Raw genomic sequence first — 23,274 nt, forward strand, 5'->3', positions numbered from 1 at the left:
TTCTTGTTAACTTTACTAAGATTCAGCAAATGTGTGTGAAAATTATCTTGGGGCGGTTGAGTTTTTTTGGCACGCTTTTCAGTTTAACTTATAAGAAATAGTGGGAAGCATTCAGGAAATGTGATTAAGTGAAGGTGGAGTAGTGGAAATGGGGAAAAATGAAAAGAAAGAAGAGCTACGTTCTGTACTTCAGAGCTATATAAGACAAAATTCTGTTCTAAAGTGTTGCAAATGATGGAAGAGATGAGAGATGTGCATGTGTGTTAGTACAGGATGAGCTGTATTAATCATTTCCCTTTTCTGAAATGACACTAAACAGAATACTCATTTCACTGCAAGATGGTGGAAGAGATGAGGACTCTGAACAGACTAGAGGACTCCTGTACTGTCATCTTGTTGCCAGCTTTTTCAGGTAGTTAAAAGGTAGCCCTAAGTTTGCCCTCTATAAAGAAGCTTTATACTACTGAGTATCTTTATTACAAATAATATTAATGGAAAGCAAGCTGTGAAGGGAATGGGAATTGCTTTGTAGTATAGAAAAGGCAGTTCTATTTCAGAGATATATGGAGAAAAATGCCTCAATATGGGGAAAACTGGTAGTATTCTCAAGCTTGGATTAACTTTAGACTGAAGTTGCTCGTACTCTTTAGTTTCAGAAATAGATCAAAATTCCAAGGTGACAGTGAATTGAGACTTCTCAGAATATACTTGAAATTTGTTCAGGTCTGAGGGTCTTTTTTACCATCAATAAACCTTACTGCCTTCAAGTATTTCAATTCTGAGTCGGTTTAGTTTACTGTACCCTTAGCAAAGATCAGACTATTGTCTGTTACAGTCTGGACCACTTTACCTGGTCAATCTTTTCAACTGAATGTCTTCCATGGAGAATTCTTTTTCCCCAGCAAATTTATATTTTCTAATAAAAATCTGTGTAGCTAAAAAACGTGCAACCAAATCTGTTAGGAACAGCATTTTCCACTCAGCTTCATTCAAGATGATTGCTATTCACTCAGTGTCCCTTGCATCAAAATGCTTACTACTGTGTGCATTTTAAACTCTTCTGTGACACTGAAGTGTGTTGAATAGTAAATAAAGCTAGTCTTCTTTTAAACAGTCCTAAGCATCCCACTTTGTATGTTCCACTTTATATAAATCAACACTACTTAATTTTTAAAGTTGTGATATATTCTATTTCTCCTAGCTGTATAAATCTTATGTATATTGTGTATATGCATTTCTTGCATAGTGGCAATATGAAAGATTTCATAGTGGCAATACAAAAGATTTCATTATTACAGTACCAGAAATGCAAGAAGAGATGAAAAGAAAATAACTAAACTGCATACCAAAGCTTTTTGTGTTAAGGAAGTTATGACTGACTAAGCAGTCATAACTGCTTTCTTGGGGAGGTGGGGGATGGACCCCAAAACAACAAGCACAAAACCATTTTTTTCACCCTGCTGTTCTTTCATTTTAGTTATATCAGAAATGATAGTCATATTAGGAAAAGCAATCAAAGAGTTTTGGGAAAACAACTCTCTTTCTTTAAAACACAGGGAAGAATGTAGGTGTCCTTTGCTCTTCCTTTTTACACAGAAGCTATGTGAATTATCTCATACAATCCTTGAGAGGCAGTTGTCCGTAGCAGCTTCTTTCACCTCACATTTTATTTTCATTTATTGTTTTCCCTTCTTTAGAATTACATACATTGCTATATTTTTTGCACTTAAAACATGGTAGTATATGCCAGTATTACATACAACCATTCAGTTGTGTAATAGCTTGGAATTAACAGTTTATGAAATAGTTGGATATTTATACTACTATCTGGCTATAGAATTATTTGTCTAGTGATAAACAGGTGTTATCAGACTTATTCATAAAATACATTGGTTTAGACTCAGATTGTGCAGATGTTTATTTTCGAAAGACTGTCAGCACCATGAATAAAATAAATCAACATTTTTAATGCTATTTCAGTTGTTTTTGTGAGATGCTATATAAGATGAGTTATGCATTATTTTACGCATACTTTCAGTAATGTCTTTTTAAGAATGCATTTTACTTTAGAGTAGATTTCATTTCATTTCATAGTTTTATTTAACACTTAATCATCCCAGCCTTTGGGCTGTGGGTATTCTATTCTTTTCCACTTCAGTTTAGGGATTATAGACTTTGTTTTCTTCTCATTTCCTCACATGCCTTTAATATTTAGCTTCTCTTCTTTGCTTTTGCATTGATTGTTCAGGAAAGCTACATTTTCAATTAGATTCTTTCAGAATGGTTCAAAACTAACGGAAAAATAAACAAGGAGTTTCTTTGGATAGCTGCTTATTTTCTAATGTTTCTCTTTGTGTAGGGGGAATGTAGAAATGATAGTCTTTCCTCACATTCCACTCATTGTCACTAGTTTTTTTTTGTTTGTTTTTTGAAGTGCCATGGTTGAGGGAATTCATCTTGCTCACAAAATTTCATAATCTCAAGAACCAATTTCTACTCCTATCTCCAAGTCTCTTAAGATTATTTTTTTCTACCTGAAGTAGAAACTCAGGCTATTCAAGGCGCAGAATTTACACCTGACTGAATTAATGCAAAATTGGATTCTCTTGGAAAATATTAGGAAAGTTAGGACAGGTAAGAAACATAACCATGCAAAATATGCCTCTTGTGAAGAAGCAATAAAGAACCATGCATCCATGCGTTACTTTACATTGCAAAATCGAATTTCCTCTCTTGGTACTGATGAGGATAAAGCCTGTAGTTCAATAGAAGGCTTCTGTGTTTTATTTTGTTTTGCGGTTGCCTTATTATTTAATTCCCTCATTTTCTTAGAGTATTCTGAAGCCAAGGTATTTTCCTCATGACCACTGAGTGTTTTGCAGAGTTCAATAGCTGGAACTCCGACATACAAATTTCAAATTACAATAGGCTAAAATATGGATGGTTGTGGGTCTGGGCCTCAATTTTATTCCTTTTTTTTTTTTTTGTATATTAGAATGGTGCTTCATATGAATAAGAGCATATTCTTATTGCTAGAAAACAACTGAACTGGTATTGAAAGCAAGTCACGGTGAATGTGTACATTATCAGCGCATCATAAGACAGACATGCCTTTTTTCTAAATGCTTTGACTAGACCAAATAAACAGTATTAATCAGATGTTTTCCTAAGCTGATTTCTGTGTATTTCCTTAGATGTGAATTTAGGAACTAAAATCACATGCTTAAGATGTTTCACTATCTTTATATCTTCCATCAAACTCAAGTTTAGTCATGACAAATCAATTTTTAAAGCATTACACCGATTGTGTTTTCAAGCTGATAGCTACCCTGCAAGAAACCTGAATTACAGGGAAGGTTTTTCCTCCCTCCCCAAAATCAGAATGAAGAATATAAATGTAAGGTAATCAGGGTGATCTTGAGGATGAGTTCAGAAGTGAGAAATAGGAAGATGTGCCCTTGTTGTTGATCATCAAATTCTAGGGACCAAATTGAAAATTGGGGGAAAAAGTCATATTTTTTCATCTGTTTTTTTTGCAGGGTGTTTTATCTTAAAAAAGAGTCTGTTAGATATTTTTATGAAATTGCACAATACTTTACAGTCAAAAGCATTACGAAAATTCATTATAGAATTTTCTATGTTATTAGAAAACAATCATAACCAATATGAATAGGGCTAGAAAAAATCAGTCTATCCACTAAAAACTTTTTTTGTCGGTTGATTTGTTCTTTTTTACTTCCATAGGAACTTAGATCTCTCTAAGTGTTGCATTTATATAAATCTGCTGTTTACCGTGCATAAATTCAAAATCAGAAATATAGCTAACTCTGCTTTCATATCAGTGTATATTCAATAATGTAAGAGGGTAACTCCTCAGTTATCTGTTCTGTCCTGTAAGATGATATATCCTTGACTTTTATAAACAGAAACTTAACAGATTCATAAGCAGCACACAGCATGATTTCTCATTTTTATAACCTCAAAGTTAAGCAAATGTTAAATGAATATGAGGAATAGTCCATTTGCATGAAAAAATAACAATAACAAAAAACTCAAAACAAACAAACAAAAACCAGCAACTAAGGACAACCAAACCAAACAAAACTCAGACCCTGAAAGCCTGCCAAGTTTAGTCATTAGCACTGGGTATAATTTCTGTGTTAGCTGCAGGAATCAGATGGTATCAACACAACTTCAGATGGTGCACTTAACACTTTGCTCAATTATTTTAAATATTCTGATCTCATGTCTTTGTTCTTTGCATGCATTTTGAATATTCTGCATAACAATACAAATGCAATTTTCTTTTAAGTTGCAATTGTTATATTAAAGCCTAAGCACAAAGACATAACTTTTTTTTTTTGTAAACGGGCACATAAGTGTTGAGCTTGTGCATGCAACAAATAGAAAGACAGACCGTGTTGAGAGTGCCACTGTATCTGTTAACAGTAGTCCTGTTTAATATTACATCATTAAACAGTTGAAAGCAATGTTTGTGTCTGCTCATTAATGGTTAGCTCGCTAACAAAAAACAACATGAATATGTTCAACTTCTTCTATTCACCAGAAAAACATGTAAAAATGTAAGACTTTAAAAATTAGCATGACTCATTTTCAAATAATATAATTAATTTCTATCTTTCTCAAATGTTTTTACCTGGGAAAAACTTTTTGGAAGATTTCTTTTTCTCCAGAAGTTGTTTTTACACTTGTTTCAGTTTGGTTTTGTTTAATGATTTTTAATGAGAGAGCAAGTGCAGGAAAGACAGAATATTAATTTTACGAGGTCTCAAGCTGTTGATGTTATCGAATGTCTGATTCAGTTTCTTTAAGATCAAAACAAGATCAGCACAGAAAAACTGGAAAAGAAGAGGCAATCAACGGCAGAAAATGCAGCTTCTGTCTCTGGGGAGGTTTCCTTTGTACCTGGTTGCTACAGAAACACAAAACACGAACATGACCTAATCTCATACCAGGCAAACTCCTGCAGTTGTTGGGGGTTGTTTAGGATAATGCTTTAGGTCACAGACTCGTAGCAGTACTCACAGCATGTGGAGTTGTCCAGAGCAAACTAACCAATCTCTTTCTAGATGATGGTAAGAGATCATCTTCAAGGAGAAGTGAAAAAGCAAACCAGACCATTATAGTGTTGATACAAAGAAGAGTATAAAACAGTCATTAATTATTTAATGTTAATACATTAGGTAAATGAAAACTGCCTTCTCAATGCTGCTCCTTGAGTTAGGAAGAATATCAGACTCCTGATGGAGATTAAGATGCTCATACTCTCCATTGTCACGAGTGGTCCCATCACCTTGGCATTCATCAGTTCAGTTGAAGGTCTCTGTGCAAATGTGATAAGTGCTATAGCCCTTGTCTGAGTACTGTTTTGCAGTTTATGTAGAATATGAGCATGTTCTTTTAGTTTAGCTGTTGGGACAGAATCACTGCAAAGGCTGGAATAGCAGCAAGGTTTGAATTACTTCTGCAGCAGTCCTACTTTAGATTGTATTGTATGGAGCATTAGAATAATTTATTTCTCAAAGAAGAAAGCTTTCCAATTCTTGTTTTCAGGACAAAATGCGAGCTCATGAAAATAGGATGTACTGGGGAAATGTGTCAGAATTTTTACTGTGATGTTGACTCCAAAATAAACTTTTGGTTAGTATCAAAGGGAGAAAATTAGTGACTTCACAGTAACTTGCTAATAGCAGTTGAAAATGCAGGGAAGTCAAAGTCAGATTCATTATCTGATCAAAGATTTCTGCATCTTACATATCCATCAACTGAGTATTACAGTACTGACAACTTCAACAAATAAAAATCATGAGATTATACCCCAAATCTAGCTTTTAAAAGAATAAATTGATTTTATTCACATTTTAATTTCCCAATACTTCTCTTACAAAGTGGATTTGATCTATTTTTTTAAACCTTTGTATGTTATATGCGTTATCTGTTAGCCATTATATTATTATGGAGAGCTGTATTTATGTTTATGTGTTCTTTATACTACTGTACACACCTTCAGCGATTTTAAACAAAATATCTAGAATATAGCTAACATCTTAGGCTATCTAAATATGTCTGTCAGAATTTATCTGCACAGTATCTGTTTGCATCAACGATATTAAAAGAGTTCTGCAGGTACTATAGAAAGAAACTTTTGTACTTCAGAGTAATAAACTGATCAATTATGAGTGAGTCAAGCCACAAGGCAAGCATTTTGCAGTTTCAGCCGCTGTCACTGTCTTGAAAATCTTCAGTGGATGTTTTTACTGTAGTGCACAGGTAATAAATTATGGGAGAGTGTGCCCTCCATGTGTCTCTGAAAAAAAAAAATCAGCTTGATTTGATTGAGTTGCTGCATGAACATAATTTTGATAATTTTTACTTGCAGAATTAATCTGTGATGTTTCTGTGAATGGACTCTTATGGTTAAGACAGTTGTTCTCCAGAAATGTTCCCTCAAGAAGGGAAAGACATGATGTAAAAACATGATTCTTGTGGGGTGATGAAGAGGGAGGAAGATAAAACTTGAGATAAACACTTTCTCATTGGCATAGCATATATACTCAGACAAAAGCACTTCACTCTGATACAGTTATGTTGAAAAAAATTAAGCAATACATTTCTGAATATTCTTCACACCAATTATCAAATTGAGGTAGAAAATTTAGAATAAATCTAAAGGAAATAATTTTTTTCCTAGATGATAGGTTTTCCAATTATTTTTTGTGAAAACTGCATATGAGCTCCAGAGAGCTTTACACACAAATGATGGATCATTTTGCTGTTTTCTAGATGTTGTAATGCTAAGAGAATTCTGTGAAAATCCTTTCTGAATCCATGTATAGTATTACTAATGAAACTGCTGTTTACCTTTGGTTGGGCATTGAAGAAATGGTGCAGATTAAATTCTGTACAAAAAAAAAAAAGAAAGGATGTATTTAAGGGCACATTTAAGGGCAAATTTCACTAACCAACATGATTGGAAGTACACTGACATCCCAATTCATCAGAAATAACTGTGGCAGTTTATGGATTAAGCTGCTTAATATATATATATTGGCTTTTGGAAAACTTAAGTGTCATTCAAGTAATTTTAAACTAATTAGTCAAGTCGCACAGGTCTCAGATTTCTTTGCCAGCTTTCAAACTGTTGTAAATTGAAAGATCAGCTGGTGGCCCTTAAGCACAGAGAAAATATATTCTGCATTATAATTTCAGTCATTGAACTAAACTCTTTGTGAGGAAAACAATTGTAAAAATTTAGTTACAAAGACATTGCAACTTAAAAAGTATTTGCACTGATATGCTTATATCAATTTAGAGTTTTCAAGCATAAACAAGGTTTGTTGACCTGTAATAATTTTCAATTCAGTGTAATACAAAATAAATCTAGTATCCTTGCTTCTTGTTGCCCAAAATGCTTTTTCTCACAACAGTGCTTATTTCTCCATTTATAAAAAGCAAATTTATGTCTGTGTCTCATTTCATAAATTTCTTGAAATCACTAAAGAAAATATGATGCATAACATATTGTTTACCTTTATTAATGTGTATCAGAATTAGCTTTCCTTTTGGAAATTACTTGTAAAAAGAATATAACAGGATTTTCATTATATTAGAAAAGTTTCAGCACTTCACTAGCTAAAACATTGAAAGAATTGACAGTGATTCAGTGTCCGAGCTTAGCATAATTTACAAGTTAACCTTTCTCCATTTTACAGTGGGATGAAATGCAGCAACCGAAGTGGAAGTGCGGCAGTTATGAATCACTATTGATGTTCCTGTAGCCAGTACTTCCTTGAATAGTAGCTTAAAATGATAGTCTGCTCTTTATGGTTTTCTACGATTAATTCTGTAGCTTGGATTTCTGAAATGCTTAATGATTCTTTTACTGTAGCCCTAAATTAATTCATGCGTAGCAATGCTAGAAGGTTTTGTCAATTTTTAATATTATTAACAAAAAAAAAAAGTATTTTTTCCATTTCTGGAATATGTTCATCACTAGTTGGAAGTTACATCAACTATTACAAGAAGCATGACAGTTGGAATATCTGACTGGAACTTTTATTTCTATTGAAAACTAAATGCTTTCTTGTTCATAAAGATGTATATGCATTTTCTTATAAGTTTTGATATCCCATGATGTAGGAGAAAGGAAATCTTTGTATTTTTAGTTTAACTTGCTTTGACATATTATTAGAAGATCTAAAAGAGTAAAACGTGATTCTGTAATGAACTATTTTTGCAAACACCAGACTTACAAAATTTAAACTGTCTTACAATGGTTTAGCAGTAAAACAGATTATCCTTTTTTTTTTTTAAAAAAAAAAAAATTTATTTTTAGGAACTATGATTAAAAAAATATCATTAGTTTAAGTGTGGAATTAGAAAATATGTATTAGTCACATTGCTCAAATAAGTCATCCCACTGTTGCATTATGTTTTGTTACTGGAAGAAATTGCTTTTATATTTATTTGAATGGACAGCTCTCTTTTGTTTAGCAGGTAATTTTAAATATTTAATTAGTATAAAGATGCATAGATAGATATAGAAATAGTTTTAAGTAGACTGCTTATGTGCGATATTGCTTTTATAATTTCTTCAAAAAGGAATATTCTCATATAGTTATCATGTCAAGATTATTTTTAATACTTCACTTCTTCATGTATTTTTCCTTTCATGGAGCAATAGTCTCTCTAAATAGAGATCTGGGAAAGCATTTACTATTCCACTTTAGTACAGTCTAGCTTTTATTTATTTATTTATTTTGGTAAATGTAGATAATTAGGTTCACTCTAACTCCTTCAGGAACAAAAACAAAAACAAAACTTTTGCTGAGTATATCAGAATATATAGAGGAGATAGGATCAATCCTGCTCAGAAGAAAGGGCACACAAAGTGTGTTTTCACTTCCTAAGTAACTTAAAAAGGCAGAATTGTCATGAATGTTCAAGCTTACTTTGTATGATGATTTTTATTTAATAAACTCCAAAGACAAATGGTGTTGCTTCACCATGTATATGTCTATTCTTAGTAAAGACATTCTTTTTGAGACTCATTTTTGCTGTCTCCAAAGCTTCATTTTCAGATACTGTATGCCATTTGGAACGATATTTACATTTTGTAGGTTTTTCTCGGTTTTCAGAAGTCCAGAGTTACATGGTTTATTGGTGTCAAAGTTTGTTAGCTGAGTTGTGTCTTTGTGAGATAAAATAAAACAGTAGATCCAGTCTTCTATGTAACTCTGAAGTTATTTTTTCTTGCTCCTGTCAGGAAGAGGGCAACTAAGAAACAGCATCCTTTGCTGAACAATGCACAGCAATATTTTTTTCTTATGTATTTTGTCCTAATTTGTTGCGAGAAATGCTTAATGACTAGAAATACATCCTAGCAGACAAAATTTAATGTGTCCTTTGCATTTACCCTTATACAATATATGAGAAACTTTACAAGGTTTTTTACAGTAAAAGAAACCAACACACTAATTCACAGACAGATGCTACTGTTTTGCAATATCCTGAAAGTAACTGCTAAAGATGAATGGAAAATACTGATTATCCGCTGCCCTGATTATCTTTGTTGGGATTTTCAAATCTTGCATAATGCTATCAGGAATAATTTCCAAGTGCTTCCTAAATGATGAGCAGTTCCATAAATGAATAATAATTTTCAGTGTAGCAGCTTCAAGCTCATATCTACTTTTCAGTGATAGATGTTAGTCTTTTGCTGATATCTGCAGACATTTTTAAATAGAACTATATACTTCTGTTGATACTGATGCAGATGAAATTTTTAAAAAGATCTCGCCTACTCTGTGTCTAATACAAAGATGGACACAGTCTACAAAGTGAGATATGATACAAGTATGCAATGTTTTGCTGTCATTTTTTTCTGAAGGGCTTGTAAAATCATAATCCATCTTAATAACCGTTACACTGTTAAATTAATGTTTAAGTTTCAGATAGGAAAAGGAGATGGACTATATTAGTCTCTCGTTACTTTTGTCAGAGAAATTGAATTAGAAATTCTGTATATAAAAATTCCTCATATTCCTCTGTACATATTTGTTCCCTAAAAAAAAAAACACGTGGATTAGCAGTTTAGAAGTTATTGTGGGATTTTCTATTTTTTTTTAACCTATGCAATTTCATCATTGACATATTTGGATTATTTTTTTTCCTGTTGTCCTTCCTCTCCCAGCCCTCAAATGTTCTTGCAGGATTTCCTAACATATGCAGAGGGGCAGTACTAGTTAAGCTCTTGCACAGTGTTCCTGTACTGGGTCTGCTGCGACAGAGTTCATTTTCTTCATAGCAGCCTTGTATGGTGCTGTAGACTGGTGATAAAGACAGTGTTGGTTACAGACCAGTGCTTTAGCTATTGCTGAGCATCCAGGCCTTCTCTTTTTCCCACTGCCTCCCTCAAAGCCAGTAGGCTGGAGTTGGGCAAGAAGCTGGGAACTGACCTGGCCAGGAAGGTAGACCCTAGCTGACCAAAGGGATATCCCATACCTCATGTCGTTGTGCTCAGCAATAAAATATTGGGGAAGGAAGGAAGGAAGAGAAAGTGGGGGACTTTCATAGTTAGGACACACAGCCTTAAGGCTCTGCTTTCCAGGGGGTGGCTGGACACCTGCTGGTGGGAAGCAGTGAATATGGAATTCCTGCCCTATTCCAGAGTGAGGGCGAGCCAATGACCGGGTGGGGCTTGGTTGCCATCCAGGGCCAACCCACAGAGTTCCTTTGTAACAACTCAAACGAAGTCAGCAGTGTCAAGTTTACTAGGAGGAAATGTTTTTATTCAGTAAAACTGAAAATGTTTGACATTTCCATTTCAGGTTTCCCTGAACAGCAATGAATCCTGCTCTTGAACCATATGGTTTCAATGCAGCTCAATCTCTGTGCTGCCTTTTCTAGTAGAGATCCCTGAGGAAGATAGCAGAAAGCTATCAGCTCTGTTCTGAAGGGAAGGCTTTGAAGTACCGCCCCCCCCCCCAAAAAAAAAAAAATCACCAAAAAACCAACCCAACAACAAAACAAAACAATAACAACAACAAAAACACAACCAAAACCAACAACAAAACAGCATTAATGTCATACATGGGAATTGTGTAATATCTGCAGTATGGTGACTAGTTTGCACTGTGGATAGTTAAAGGGCCTCTTCGGTGCCAGCTACCTAATCAGAGTCTAAGTTAAAATTTCTGTTTATAATGTTATTTGATATATAAGCATATTTAATCATAGGGAAAGCCTATGGGGGAAACAGTAGTCATTTGAGTACATATTGTTAACTGAAAATTGTCAAATTATTCTTCATGTGAAAAGTTACCACAGAGGAAGAGTTAATATTGCTGTGTGGTACAATAGTTCTAACTTTAGCTTTTGAGTCCAAATCCTAGCAGCTTTTCCGATATTTAACTGAGCCCTCAGTAAAAGGCAAATTCCAGTCAATAATTTAACTGAGAGTTTTGTTTATTTTGATCATTGCTCCTAAAGCTAATCTTTTTATTATTATTATTATTATTATTTTTAAATAACACGTGAATACTACTAAGGCTGCTTTGTCTGGACTAAGTTAAGCCTTTGTGATTCTCAACAGGCCGTATTTCAAATAATGTTGAAATGTGTGAAGGCTTGTTCGAGCGGTGACCTTCTCAGGCCTGCTGTAGCTGTGATGCCCCCATTTCCTGCTTCTTTGTGGCTGGCAGAACCGAGGGCTGCCTGCTCTAACATAGCGGTCACTGGTCAAATGTAAGGAGGATGATCAGGGAAGGGGATTTTTACGAGGCTTATTATGTTGCCAGGAGTTTGTCTCCTTTTGCAACACTTTCATACTGGGTTCCCTCAACCAAGTGAACATCCAGGACCATAATTTCACCTGAGGGAACCCACATACCCCTGTACTCTGAGGTTGCATGCAAAGACCCTGCCATCTGGGCCCTGGGCACAAGGCTGGAACATGACCATGCAGCTCTCAGGTGGCAAAACAGGCTTTGGTTCAGGGAGAAATGGGAACTGGGCACTGCTCTGGAGAAAAGGCTGGGAACGGTGCCTGCAGCTGCTGTTGGTGAGGGTCAGGAGCCAGAGGGCCGCATGGATGCAGGCTGCTTGGCACCGGGGCTGGGAGGAGACCGCGCAGGGCAGTAGCTGACAGGGAAAGGGAGGAGCAGGTGGAGACTGAGCCTCAGGAAGGTGGGAAATGTTTCCATCTACCACGTAGATGGCAGATGTTTGATGTTGTTGTGTTGGTTGGGGTTGTGTTTTCAATTTTTTTTTTTTTTTTTTTTGGCCAGGCTGGATGTGGCTTTGGGCAGCCTGCTCTAGTTGGCAACCCTGCCCAGAGCAGGGGGCTTGAAACTAGATGATCTTTAAGGTCCTTTTCAACCCAGGCCGTTCTATGGTATTTATTTATTTACTACATGGTGTTGTGTGCCATCTTCTCTTTGGTTCAAGCTGAGGAAGTATAGTTTGATTTTTTTTCTGCTTTCTGAGAAAGCTAAATCCTGTAAAGTTTGCTCAGGAGAGTTGCGAAGTGCTGGTAAGTGAGAGTTGCGAAGTGCTGGTAAGTGAGAAGAGGTTTCAGATGGGCAAAGGTGCCAAGCTGACTGTTTCTGACCAACAGTTAAATATTTTCGGGGAGGTTAAGTATTTCAGGTTAATACTAGGGTATGCAACACTTAGAAATCTTGATCTTACAGTTCTTGTTGTTGTGTTTGTTTGTTTGTTTGTTTCTCCTTTTACTCACTGTTGTTTTCTATATTTATTCATTTATACACACATTTAGAAGTGAGGGATTTTCTTCCAGTGTGGTCCTCATCTGTCTTTGCAGGAGAATAAGAAAGTCACTTTATTTGAATACTCAAGACAAGCGTTCTAAGAATTTGGCATGACTTTCAAAGAAAAAAAATCCATGTGCAGCCATGGAGGCTTTGTCTTTATCTGTTCAGTCAGTCACCACCAATAAACATTGAGCACACCAGAATATTTCAGTCAGAGAGCAAGGAGGTGCAAGTCCTCACAGTACTTCCAGTCCTAAAAAGGGTGGTTTTTGGGTGGTGGTACAGGGGGATGCACAGGGACGAATGGAATACAGGACAGGACTCATCCAAAAATTGATTGTAGGTACAGGCAAAGTGAACTGTTGCATAAAGTACTCTTGCTTAGTTGCTGCAGAGGGAAACCCATGGCCCAGAAAGCTATTGGCCAGCTAAGTGTGCAGTTTATTGTTGCTCCTACAGGTGGGAGCAAGACTCCGACATGTGAGAAATCAAAGTGGCTGCAGCTGAGGGCAGGGGGCTTGCCCTGACCCTTCAAGGCCGTGCCGCTTGCTTTTTAAAATTAATTTATCATTCCTTCCCCTCTCTATCTTTAAAGCACTGGTGCTGCTACCATACAAGTCTTTATTTTGCCCTTCTTTCTCTCTCTGAGAAACTTTGAAGAGATCCACTGCTCTCAGTGACAGCTAAGGCTGGTGAGGCTCCTTTGCCACCACAGGTAAAGCGCTGCACTCTGTAGCAGTACTTGTCTGACCAGTACCTTCTGTAAGTCAGAGATAGCTACAGGCTGTTGTTTTGCTTGTTGCCTGGTAGGGTAGTCATAGAAAACACAGTGAGGAAAGAAGGGGAGGGGAAACAACACAAAAACAAACAAAAAACAAGGCAAGCTATGGCACAATTTTGCAACAAAATCAAACTTACTTCTGTGAATGTATATAGTTATTTAAAAATAGAGATTTTAAGTTTCTTAGCTTACTTCTGCTCTTATGAAAGGCTTGATATTGATATGGCAAAGGATAAGTTATTGGAAGGAATGCCCAGGAAGGAATTGCTTGGGCTATCTGTTACGAGAAGCACTTTCTGGTGTCGAAATGGGATAGTTTATATTATTATTATTATTATTATTATTTATTTTTGAGAGTCCTGCTGCACAAATATTTTAGTCTTCTAAACCACTTAGTAGAAAATATTTCAGTAAAACTTGCATCGTTGTATATCTGTGCAACTGTTGTTTTGAACTTTGTGTTTTAAAACTGTCCCTTGTGTTTTATCCATTCATTTTCATAACTGAATACTTGCAGGCATTTTGTTGTGGTTAATTAGAATGAGGTAGCATACTCTTGTACTTATATATTGGTAATCTTTAAAAGTTCTTTTAGCTGCTGTCTCATTACCATAACCTTACAAGGTTATGCCTTAACAGTATGAATCTAAGTCCCATTTATATTTGTATGCTATTGAACTCCTTACTGAAAAGGTCTTCATGTGATTTTAGTCCACAAAGCCTCTTGTGGACAGTCTTTCACCATTATGAGTGGGAGTCTGTTTCAAGTGGCATTTCTCTGTTTTATTTGTAATTATTGTATTCAAACTCTCCCTCTGACTGTGTTTGAATTGCTACTATAACCATTGTCCTTGTGGTGAAAGATAAGTGTAATTTTAAGATTATCTTGTCTTCTATGAGCATTTTTTTCCCTCATCATACCTGTGACATGACAAATCTTATTCCTTTCTCTTCTACAAAATTTAATTATACAAACAAGTGGTTCTTTGTTTCTGTTAAGAGGAATGAGCTTTGAACTTGACTATTGTACCCTGGGTTTTTTATTCTCAACTTTACTCTCCTGCAGTCAGGAAAAAGATAGTATTTAATTAATTTTTCTCAACAGTTTCTTGCTATGGTTTCCCCCTCCTCTTGTGTCCTTCTTCTGTCTCCTCTGCTATAGAGACAAAGAACTTAAGAATGTATGGACAATTAATTGAGTTTTTATTTTTCTTCACATGCTTAAACTTAAGTCTCTAGACAATTAAAAAAAAAATCAAATGTGTAGAGACAAGTAATTCCTTATAAGTAGAAATGCAAGAGAGACCTCTAAATTTAATCTTTCTTTGATTGAAAAGAATGGATTATTTTTCAGGCTCCATCTCACAATCTGTAAAATCTTTGTTATTGAGGGTGATTTTTTGGAGCTTCAGGGGGTATGTTTGCTTCTACTTTTATGAGCCTTATTTTGTTAAGTAGTTCATAGTATGAAAGATTATTTAAATTGAAGCTGCCCTGTAATTGTTAAGAATAAGTCTGTTGCAAGATAAAAAGTGAATAAGCATGGAACATAAACCTACATTTTTTGTTACTTTAAGGATTTGGAAGAAACACTTATGTGTTTGTGCATATTTTATAGAAGACATGCGTTAGTTTAAGATTAATTTGCATGCAAATCTGTGAACATGACCACAAGTGATATTTCTCTCCACATCCACCTTGAGGTGACTGTATTCTGGAAGTCCTGTATCTTCAGAAAAATATATAAGATGCAAATTGCTAGTAGTGTGTCCAAAAGCTTGACTAAAATAGTCAGAGTTTGGAATGCAGACAGCTTTAACAACTGACTACTAAATTGTATTGCCTGTTAAAACATACCAAACAAAACCAAAATTATCTTTTTTTTTTTCCTTACCTTTGTCTTAAAATCAGAGGAGTGTGTGTGTGTTTTCTTTGCTGTTTTTTTTTTTCCTCCTCTGAGTGTGAGGTCTGACTTGGGTAGGGTGAAGATGCTACAGAATAAAAGTGCTGTGTTATGGCACTTTAATATCATGTTTAGAGAATACTCTGGTAATTGACCCAAATCCTCTCTCTCTTTATTTTATTAGTTAGTCATATAGGGGAATTTTATTACCACAGGCATTATACTTACAAATTATTGACAATCTTCATTTACTCTGAGATTCTCTCTCTTTTTTTTTTCTTTAAATTTTGTCCCTACACAAAATGTTCCCGATCAAAATCAAAAACACTAAATTACTGAAGAAGTTTGTATGCCAGGAGTGCTGGATAATGAGTAATGCAAATTTAGTGTCTTGTTCAGTCAGTACAATTACAAGCTGTTCTTGCTAGAAATATTAAAATTTGTCTTAAGAATTGCTGCTAAAGTACTTCACTTTTTTTAAAAAAAAGTCTAGATATTTAAAAAAAATATTTACGAACAGATACAGTTCATGCTGAGGTCATGTTCAGTGTTACTGCCCTATTAGTGTTAATGGTAGGCAGCGATCAATTTCCCTACTGCTGCTCTACCCTCGACCTTCTCCCCCTTCATTCCCCACCTCATCTCTTCCAGGATATTCCTGTCTCATGTGAAACTTTAGGCTGTTACTGAGTACTTACCAAGACTGTAATCCTGATGTTCTATAGGCCTTTCATAGATGATATGATGAAAAAATACAGCTGTAGAGTTGGTATGGTTATTGACAAAATCCTCTTAAATAAAAAGGTGGGGGGACAGATGGACTGTTGATCCCAGAAATCAGTGTCAGTTATTCATATGCAAGGTATTGACTTATTGTCTCCCAAACTAGTTGCCACTTTGTTTTAAATGTCATGTAGAGAATGCTGTAAGTTATGATAGAAGCCATGAATACAAACTCTATTGTTGAGAGGAGAGTCTGTGTTTGGGAGTGAGGACTCAAGATACAAAAACCCTTTCTGCCTTCCAACCTTAGGCCAACTAGAGAACGGGGTGATTCACATGCTTATGAATTTCTGAAGTCTCCAAGTATGATGCTTCTCTTAACTGATTCATTAGAAGAAACGAAGATATTCTTGCCAGCCTTTTACATACTGAAACACTCAATTAATTCCCAGATATGAATGAAACGTGGCCTGAAACTTGATCAGTTCTGGGTTCCGTTCCTTCAGCTGGAAATACGTATGAGGAATGCTAAGTGACAGCTTGAAGCTCTATTTATGATGACTTGTCTTAAAAGAGAAGTCAAAAACATTTTGCTTTCTCCAATTCTTAAAATAAAAATCATTTTCCATTTATTTGTTCTTTCCTTTTATGTTTGTCTAGAGTTTAATCCAAAAAAACATTGTGACTGCTTTGGCTGCCTTAGGTGTAATATATCTTTAATGATATTTCTTCAAATGTAGCTTTTTAAACTTATGGGTATGATAATTTAAATGTTTCCTGACTTGCGAGTATTCATTTGCAAATTGAACAAGGGACATTTTGTTTTCCATAGTACTGTAGATCCTCTATGAATGCATAGATATTATGCTCTATCAGGTGAAAATGCAGAGTATGCTAACTTAGCTGTATTGGTACACACTTCCCTATAATCACGTTGTGCTATTTGTCAAATGTGGACTCCTCTATTGTCACATAAGCAATTCCAATTAAATTGCTGAAAAAAGATCAGTATTCATAGGCAGATCATTTGTCCTCTTGATTTACTTGTTCTCTGTCTCTCTTAATATTGAATATGTTGGGCTGCTTATCTTCCGCACTAAATTGTATGTCCAAATATAAGAACCCAAATTCATCTTGGACTAGTTTACTGTCTAAATCTAAATGCTTAGATGGAAGAACAAACAGCCTTCAGAAAAACCCGGTGTTTTTTGTTTTTGTGACATGTCTGTCCTGTGAATGGGTTGGGAGGTATGCAAGTTCATAAATTAAAAATAACACAGAACAGCACTTGTTAACATTCAGTAATAGCAGAACTGAAGGTAAAAACTATGTCTGGAGAAGGAACACTACCTGTGTCGATGTCAATTGGAATTCTACAGTTGACTTTGATAGAAGGAGTTGTGTATGAAATGATACATGTAAATACATTTGTTGTTTTGGATTAGTTAATGATATAAAATTGAGACATTTATAGAACTTTTCATTAGGGATGAAAGCTTGCTTATTTATTGATATGATTGTTATATGCTTATATATATCAATATTACTATCAATATATATTATGAAAATAATTCTCCCTCATCTGAAAGTAGCTGTTTTTCATTCAGACATCATATTCAATTATAGTATTAAAACGAAGTCCCAAGTGAAGTCTCAAATCAGTTTCTACTTTCACAACAATATACAGCTCTGTGCATTGCTCAAGTACCACACACCTCAATAATTCAGAGCAGTTGTCAGTTTGAGAACTTTATCTTCCAATTCAGAAAGCAGAAACAATAACGATTTATGGACTTTGGCCTCAAACTGCAGCAGTTCTATCACTCCAAAGTCCTATAATTCTATGGCGTGTGTACATGACCAGTGCTGTGAAGTGTGCTTGGATATTGCAAGACTTAACTTTATTTGATGTTAGCAGTAGGGGAAAGAAATGGGATTTACATTAGTTTTTGTTAATTAATCTCTGTTGCCTCTTTATAGTTATGACGTGTTGGTACAAGGAGTAATATTTTCAAAATTAATTGGAAAATTAAAATTTTTGATTAAGTTTGCATATTTCAAGTCTGTTTGGTGCTTCTGAAAGTTATGCTCACCAACACCAGCCTGGCATAAACTATTTCATATGTGTGTATAAAAATGGCTATAATACAGTTAGATAAAATATGTCAGAGGTGAGTGAGTATGTAGCCTTCTCAGCATTGTGCTCAGATTGTTGTAAAATAATATAGCAAAAGGATTTGTCATATCAAAGCCAACTTTCATGGCTGCATGCTTTTTGTACTGTATTGGTCTGTGGAAAAAAGTGGGATCTTTGCTCTACAAGAAAGGAAAGAACCAATGCACTTTTGTCTTGGGTCTAATAATCCTATACGCTTAAGCAGAAAAAGTGGTGAGAATTGACTTCTGCCAGTGAAGTGAAGAACATAGATTCTCAGTAGTTAGGAGAAATGTGTGCCAAGCTGATGTATTTACTTGTTAGCTCATTCGGTCTTCACTAAACAAAATAAATCTAAAACTACTAAATTATGCATTGCCATTTGTTTGTTCATATTTTTTTTCCCATGGGGCAGCCAAGTACTTTTCAGCTTGGCTGCGAGAATGGGGAAGGAATCACAAGGAGTGAGATTACGAGGAGTATATGGTATTTGTGGATTGAGTTCTTAGAAGTTGTTGATTTGATTAGGAGTGAACAGCAAGAGAATAAAATGAGGTTAACCGCGAAGGGCTGTGTCTTTTCCTACATTTGGTGATATTTTAGTATTTTATACTTATTGGATGATACAATTATGGTCTCAGACCTTCTGCATAATCGAAGCATTAGTAACTGCAAGTGGAAATTTCATTTTATTTTTTCATTGTACCTCCCCTTCTTGTTATTAGATGATGCTTTTAATTACAGTTAATTGAACACATGACAATGAACACATGACAATGACTACCTAGTATACCTAGTCATGATATCCAGATTAAACTTGTTTAGTACCAGGCTAATTTATGCTAAGCATTAGGCAGGGTTGTAAAAGAAGGATGTTCTCACTTTCTTTACATAATACAAATATCTTATTGAATCTTGCGTGCAATTAAAATATACAGATTCTAAGTAGCTTTCAGATATTATTTATATTTTTCTGTATTTGCAAATGACCTAGAGCAGGCCATTAATTACTAGAAAATGGATAATTTTCTAATTCATTCTAGAAAAAGTGAGAACTTCACAAATCCAAAATGCAGTTCAGGATTGTAGATGGTCACTGTATCAGTGAACCCAGCTTCTTGAAAAAAAGTAGTACCAGAATGGAGAATTACTGCAGGCAGACTTGATGGTCACAGTATGCTTAAAAGCAGTGTCACTTTGCTTCACTGATATCGTTATTTTTTCTTACATTGCAGTGTTGCATTGTCATTGGCCCTCCAGTACTGTTAAATTACCTGCATTCATGTAACTTTTTTATTTAAGTAGACCTTCCTCTATTAGGAATCCTCTGTAGCTAGAGGAGAGGTTTTGGTAGACTTTTCGTTAATAATAATGACTTGTCTTGTTTCACTTCTACTCACGTCTGTGCATGTTTTTGTTTACCTGCATATGTCTGTATGTGGTGTTTATTTGTTTATTTATTTATGTTTTCCCCCTGCATCTGTATTTTTTTTTTTGTTGCTTTTTGTCTTACACTCATCTGTCCATGTACTGAAGAGTGTATGCTGAATCCCACCAATAATTATTCTGGCTTTAGAACAAGAACTTTGCTTAGTAAGTACTTTCTTAAAAGATTCAGAAAACACTTTGTTGGTAAAATTGAGGCAGCTTAATAAAAACAGCACTGTTACGATGCAGTAAAATTTATTGTATGGATTGAAGAGTTTTTTTTTGCACTGCATTTTTCTGACCTGTAAGGTTCATAAAACAATTCTTACTGTGAGGACTTGTAAATATTAATAAGAGCCTTAGAGTGCTTAAAAAGAAAGCCTGTGGGCAAAATATGTATTTGATTTTGTCAGATTCTTTGCATGTGATTTGATTGATCTTGTATTACAATTTGCTTTTTTCAGGGTTCATGGGTCAAGATGGGCACTTGGGATCATGCGAAAACAAGTACTGTGGTTTGGGAAGACACTGTGTTGTGAACGGGGAGAGCGGCCAGGCTGAGTGCGTCTGCATGGAGCGCTGCAAGCCGCATTACAAGCCGGTGTGCGGCTCTGACGGAGAGTTCTACGAAAATCATTGTGAAGTGCATCGTGCTGCCTGCCTGAAAAAGCAAAAGGTCACCATTGTCCACAACGAAGATTGCTTTTTTAAAGGTAAGTGCGGCTGTACAAAACACTGCTATTGGTTACGTGTTTTCAAGCAGTTCATTTAAAGAATTGTAGAGGCTGCATTGAATGTACAACAATTAAATGACTCTGGAAGGTAATACCATAAGTACATCACTCCAGAGACATCTTACAGATTTTTTTTTTTCTTTGCGTTTATACTTAGTGCTATCTATGAACACCCTTTTTAATCTGAATAAACCAGATTTCTCTTTAGGATCAATCCATAGCAGTTTCATACAGATGTGGCAGTTGACCACATTCGTCTGAATGTACTTACAGTCCCAAAGCCCAAAGTACATTAATCTCTCTTGCAGCAAAAACAGAATTTAAGATTCAGAGGGGTTTGGTAAGGCTGGGGGACCTGTATTTGTATTTGGTCTTGAAGTTGATGAATAGGTAGACTGGCAGCTAATTCATGGCTAAATGGGTCTTGCTCGCTTTGAATTTGGACTATCAAGTTTACTTGTGTATTTACCAAAGCGTGCAAGTTAAGCTGCCTTTTCGTCTACTGAATTCTGAGAGATGCCAGCGTGAACACTGAGAGATGTACCTTTATATGAAGCAGCTTATCATACTGAATTGCAGCTTGCTCTGTTTTTATGTATTTTGAGCACACCTTGCAGTTTTCTGGAACTCTGCCAATACGGACCTTGATTAAGTATGTTTGAGTTTTTGGGCAGATTTGTAGTTTGCTGTTACTGGTTAAAACAGACAGATGGCTTTTGGAAAAATGCAGTTTTGAATAATGCCATTTTTAATGAGTCTACCTAGGGGTTGAATTAATTTCTATTCTTTTTAAAGGCTATAAGTTGAGGATATAGTTACATTCTCAGTAATAGAAAACCTGAACTACTCAGTAGGACAAAAATTTGCATGAACATTAGCTACTTTCACCACAGAAAGAAGTCTACTGAAAACATTTCAATTAAATGAAGTTCATATTTCTTATTTAACATTCACTTACATTGTTATATTCCACTTAAATTTTAATCAGAATTTTCAAGGATTTATTCTGGTATAAGGTTGTTCAAATGGAACCAGTTTTAAAATTTTCAAAAAATATCTTTTTTTACACTACACTTGTTGTTAAGTAGTTGGCGTTTAATTGAAATGTTGGAACTCTTTACTAAATCCAAGCATCCCAGGTTATGCACACATCTTAATAACTTTGTTATAACAAAGGGTTTTGTAGTAGAACTGAATAATAATAATAATAATAAAAAAAAACTTAATGTGAACAGTGTGTAGAAAATTGATGCATTGTCACAATAGGTAGACTTTGTCCTGAGGTAGCAGAAAATTAAAATTTGATTTTAGGATCATAGCATATGTCGCTTGTAGGGAATGATTTGTGCAATAATAAAACATGGATGTTTCTCTCTTGTGTCTCAAAAATCACAATCTTTTTTTTTTTAAAAAAAAATAAGAATTAGGTTTTCCTAAGTAGATTTAAAAAAAACAAAACCAAATTCAACAATTTTGTTTTAGATGATACAATACTGAGAGAATAAATGACAGTAACAAACACAAGTGTTTAAATTTGTGTGGCTAATTTCAGTTCTTCAGTATGTAATGCACACTACAAATAAATTCAGAGCATGTTTATGAAAAATTAGCGTTGCTTTTTCTGAGGGGGAAAATGTGGCAAGATTTATTTACTGAAATAGAAATTGAGGCAGTGCCTTAGCTAGAAACATCATCCAAGTGCTGCCTAAAGTTTTGTTAGCTGATCTTCACATTTTAAATTCACCACATTTGTTTCATGTGTACTGTAGTGGAAAATGGAGTATCTGAATGATGCTCAACTTCAGGCACTTAATTTAGACAGTGGATTAAAAAAGTGGGTTTCTCCTTTTAATCAGCGACAGTTGTCAGAGAAGGACTAGGGCACCCAACTGACTTCCTTAGAATTCTCTTCTGAAAACTATTACTTATCAAGGTGATAAAATATTGTAATTTGGATGCTGTATCAAAATGCTTACAATTAGTATAAAATATTTAATTTTATCTCCTTTTTCTCATTTTATGGTGCCTTCAGTGGTGTTAAACAGACATGACTAAGGGCAAGTTTTTTCCTTTATTTTGTTTGTTGTATACAGACCTTATAAATATCAAGTTTTGTCTTAGTAACTTCAGCTCATTTGTTGCTATAGTACAGCATGGTAATGGCAGCATTGTTGCCATTTATGACTGCTGAATATGTTCTCCATCATTCAGTTCAAAGTGTGACTCAAGTTACTTATTTTTCAAAATATTAGGTATTATTTCCTTCAGTCTTAATTTTCTTTAATGCTATCTTGTTTAACTTCTTGAGGGCTGAGTTTTGTGTGGTGACTTGGGCTTACACTTGAAGTATCTTCTATGTACTTGAATCTTGCAGTATTAGTACCTGGAGTCATCTGTACTGTAAAAGAAGATTCTAAACTGTGTTCATGAGGTTCCTTTCTTTTAAAAGACATTTTTGAGTTAGCAACTAGTAGGTTGTCTTCAGTAAGGCCAAAGTACTGCCAATTATCAGGTCAAAAACATTAAAGAGCCAATAGAAAATACCCTCAACCGTGAAATTCCTAGATAGAAAACGTGAACCCCATCGTCATCGGTGTTGTCAGAAGGGCACTGCCACATGACTTGTAGTTTAGCTGACATACTCTAGCGCAAGTGATCTCATCTCAATGAGCTGCTTCTGAGATGAGAATGTTTCAAAAAAGATTTTATATTCAGAAAACAAACATCCTGAGCATTCTTTCACAGAATTCTTTAAA

At 35.1% G+C, this 23,274-nt stretch overlaps 1 protein-coding gene across 14 annotated transcripts in view; it reads left to right on the forward strand.

The window, feature by feature from the left end:
* The window catches only part of FSTL5 (follistatin like 5), a 413,536-nt gene that overhangs the window by 198,600 nt on the left and 191,662 nt on the right, over positions 1-23,274 (forward strand). For 10 of the 14 annotated variants that reach the window (XM_083834399.1, XM_083834401.1, XM_083834389.1 and 7 more), the window contains 2 exons: positions 320-412; positions 20,249-20,497. In XM_083834399.1, the coding sequence (XP_083690525.1) occupies positions 320-412; positions 20,249-20,497 (342 nt within the window). The remainder of the gene's footprint in view (positions 1-319; positions 413-20,248; positions 20,498-23,274) is intronic. The other 4 variants (XM_083834397.1, XM_083834391.1, XM_083834392.1 and 1 more) reach the window with 1 other exon arrangement.

The sequence above is a fragment of the Anser anser genome (assembly GCF_964211835.1).
Source record: "Anser anser genome assembly, chromosome: 4".
NCBI lineage: Eukaryota > Metazoa > Chordata > Aves > Anseriformes > Anatidae > Anser > Anser anser.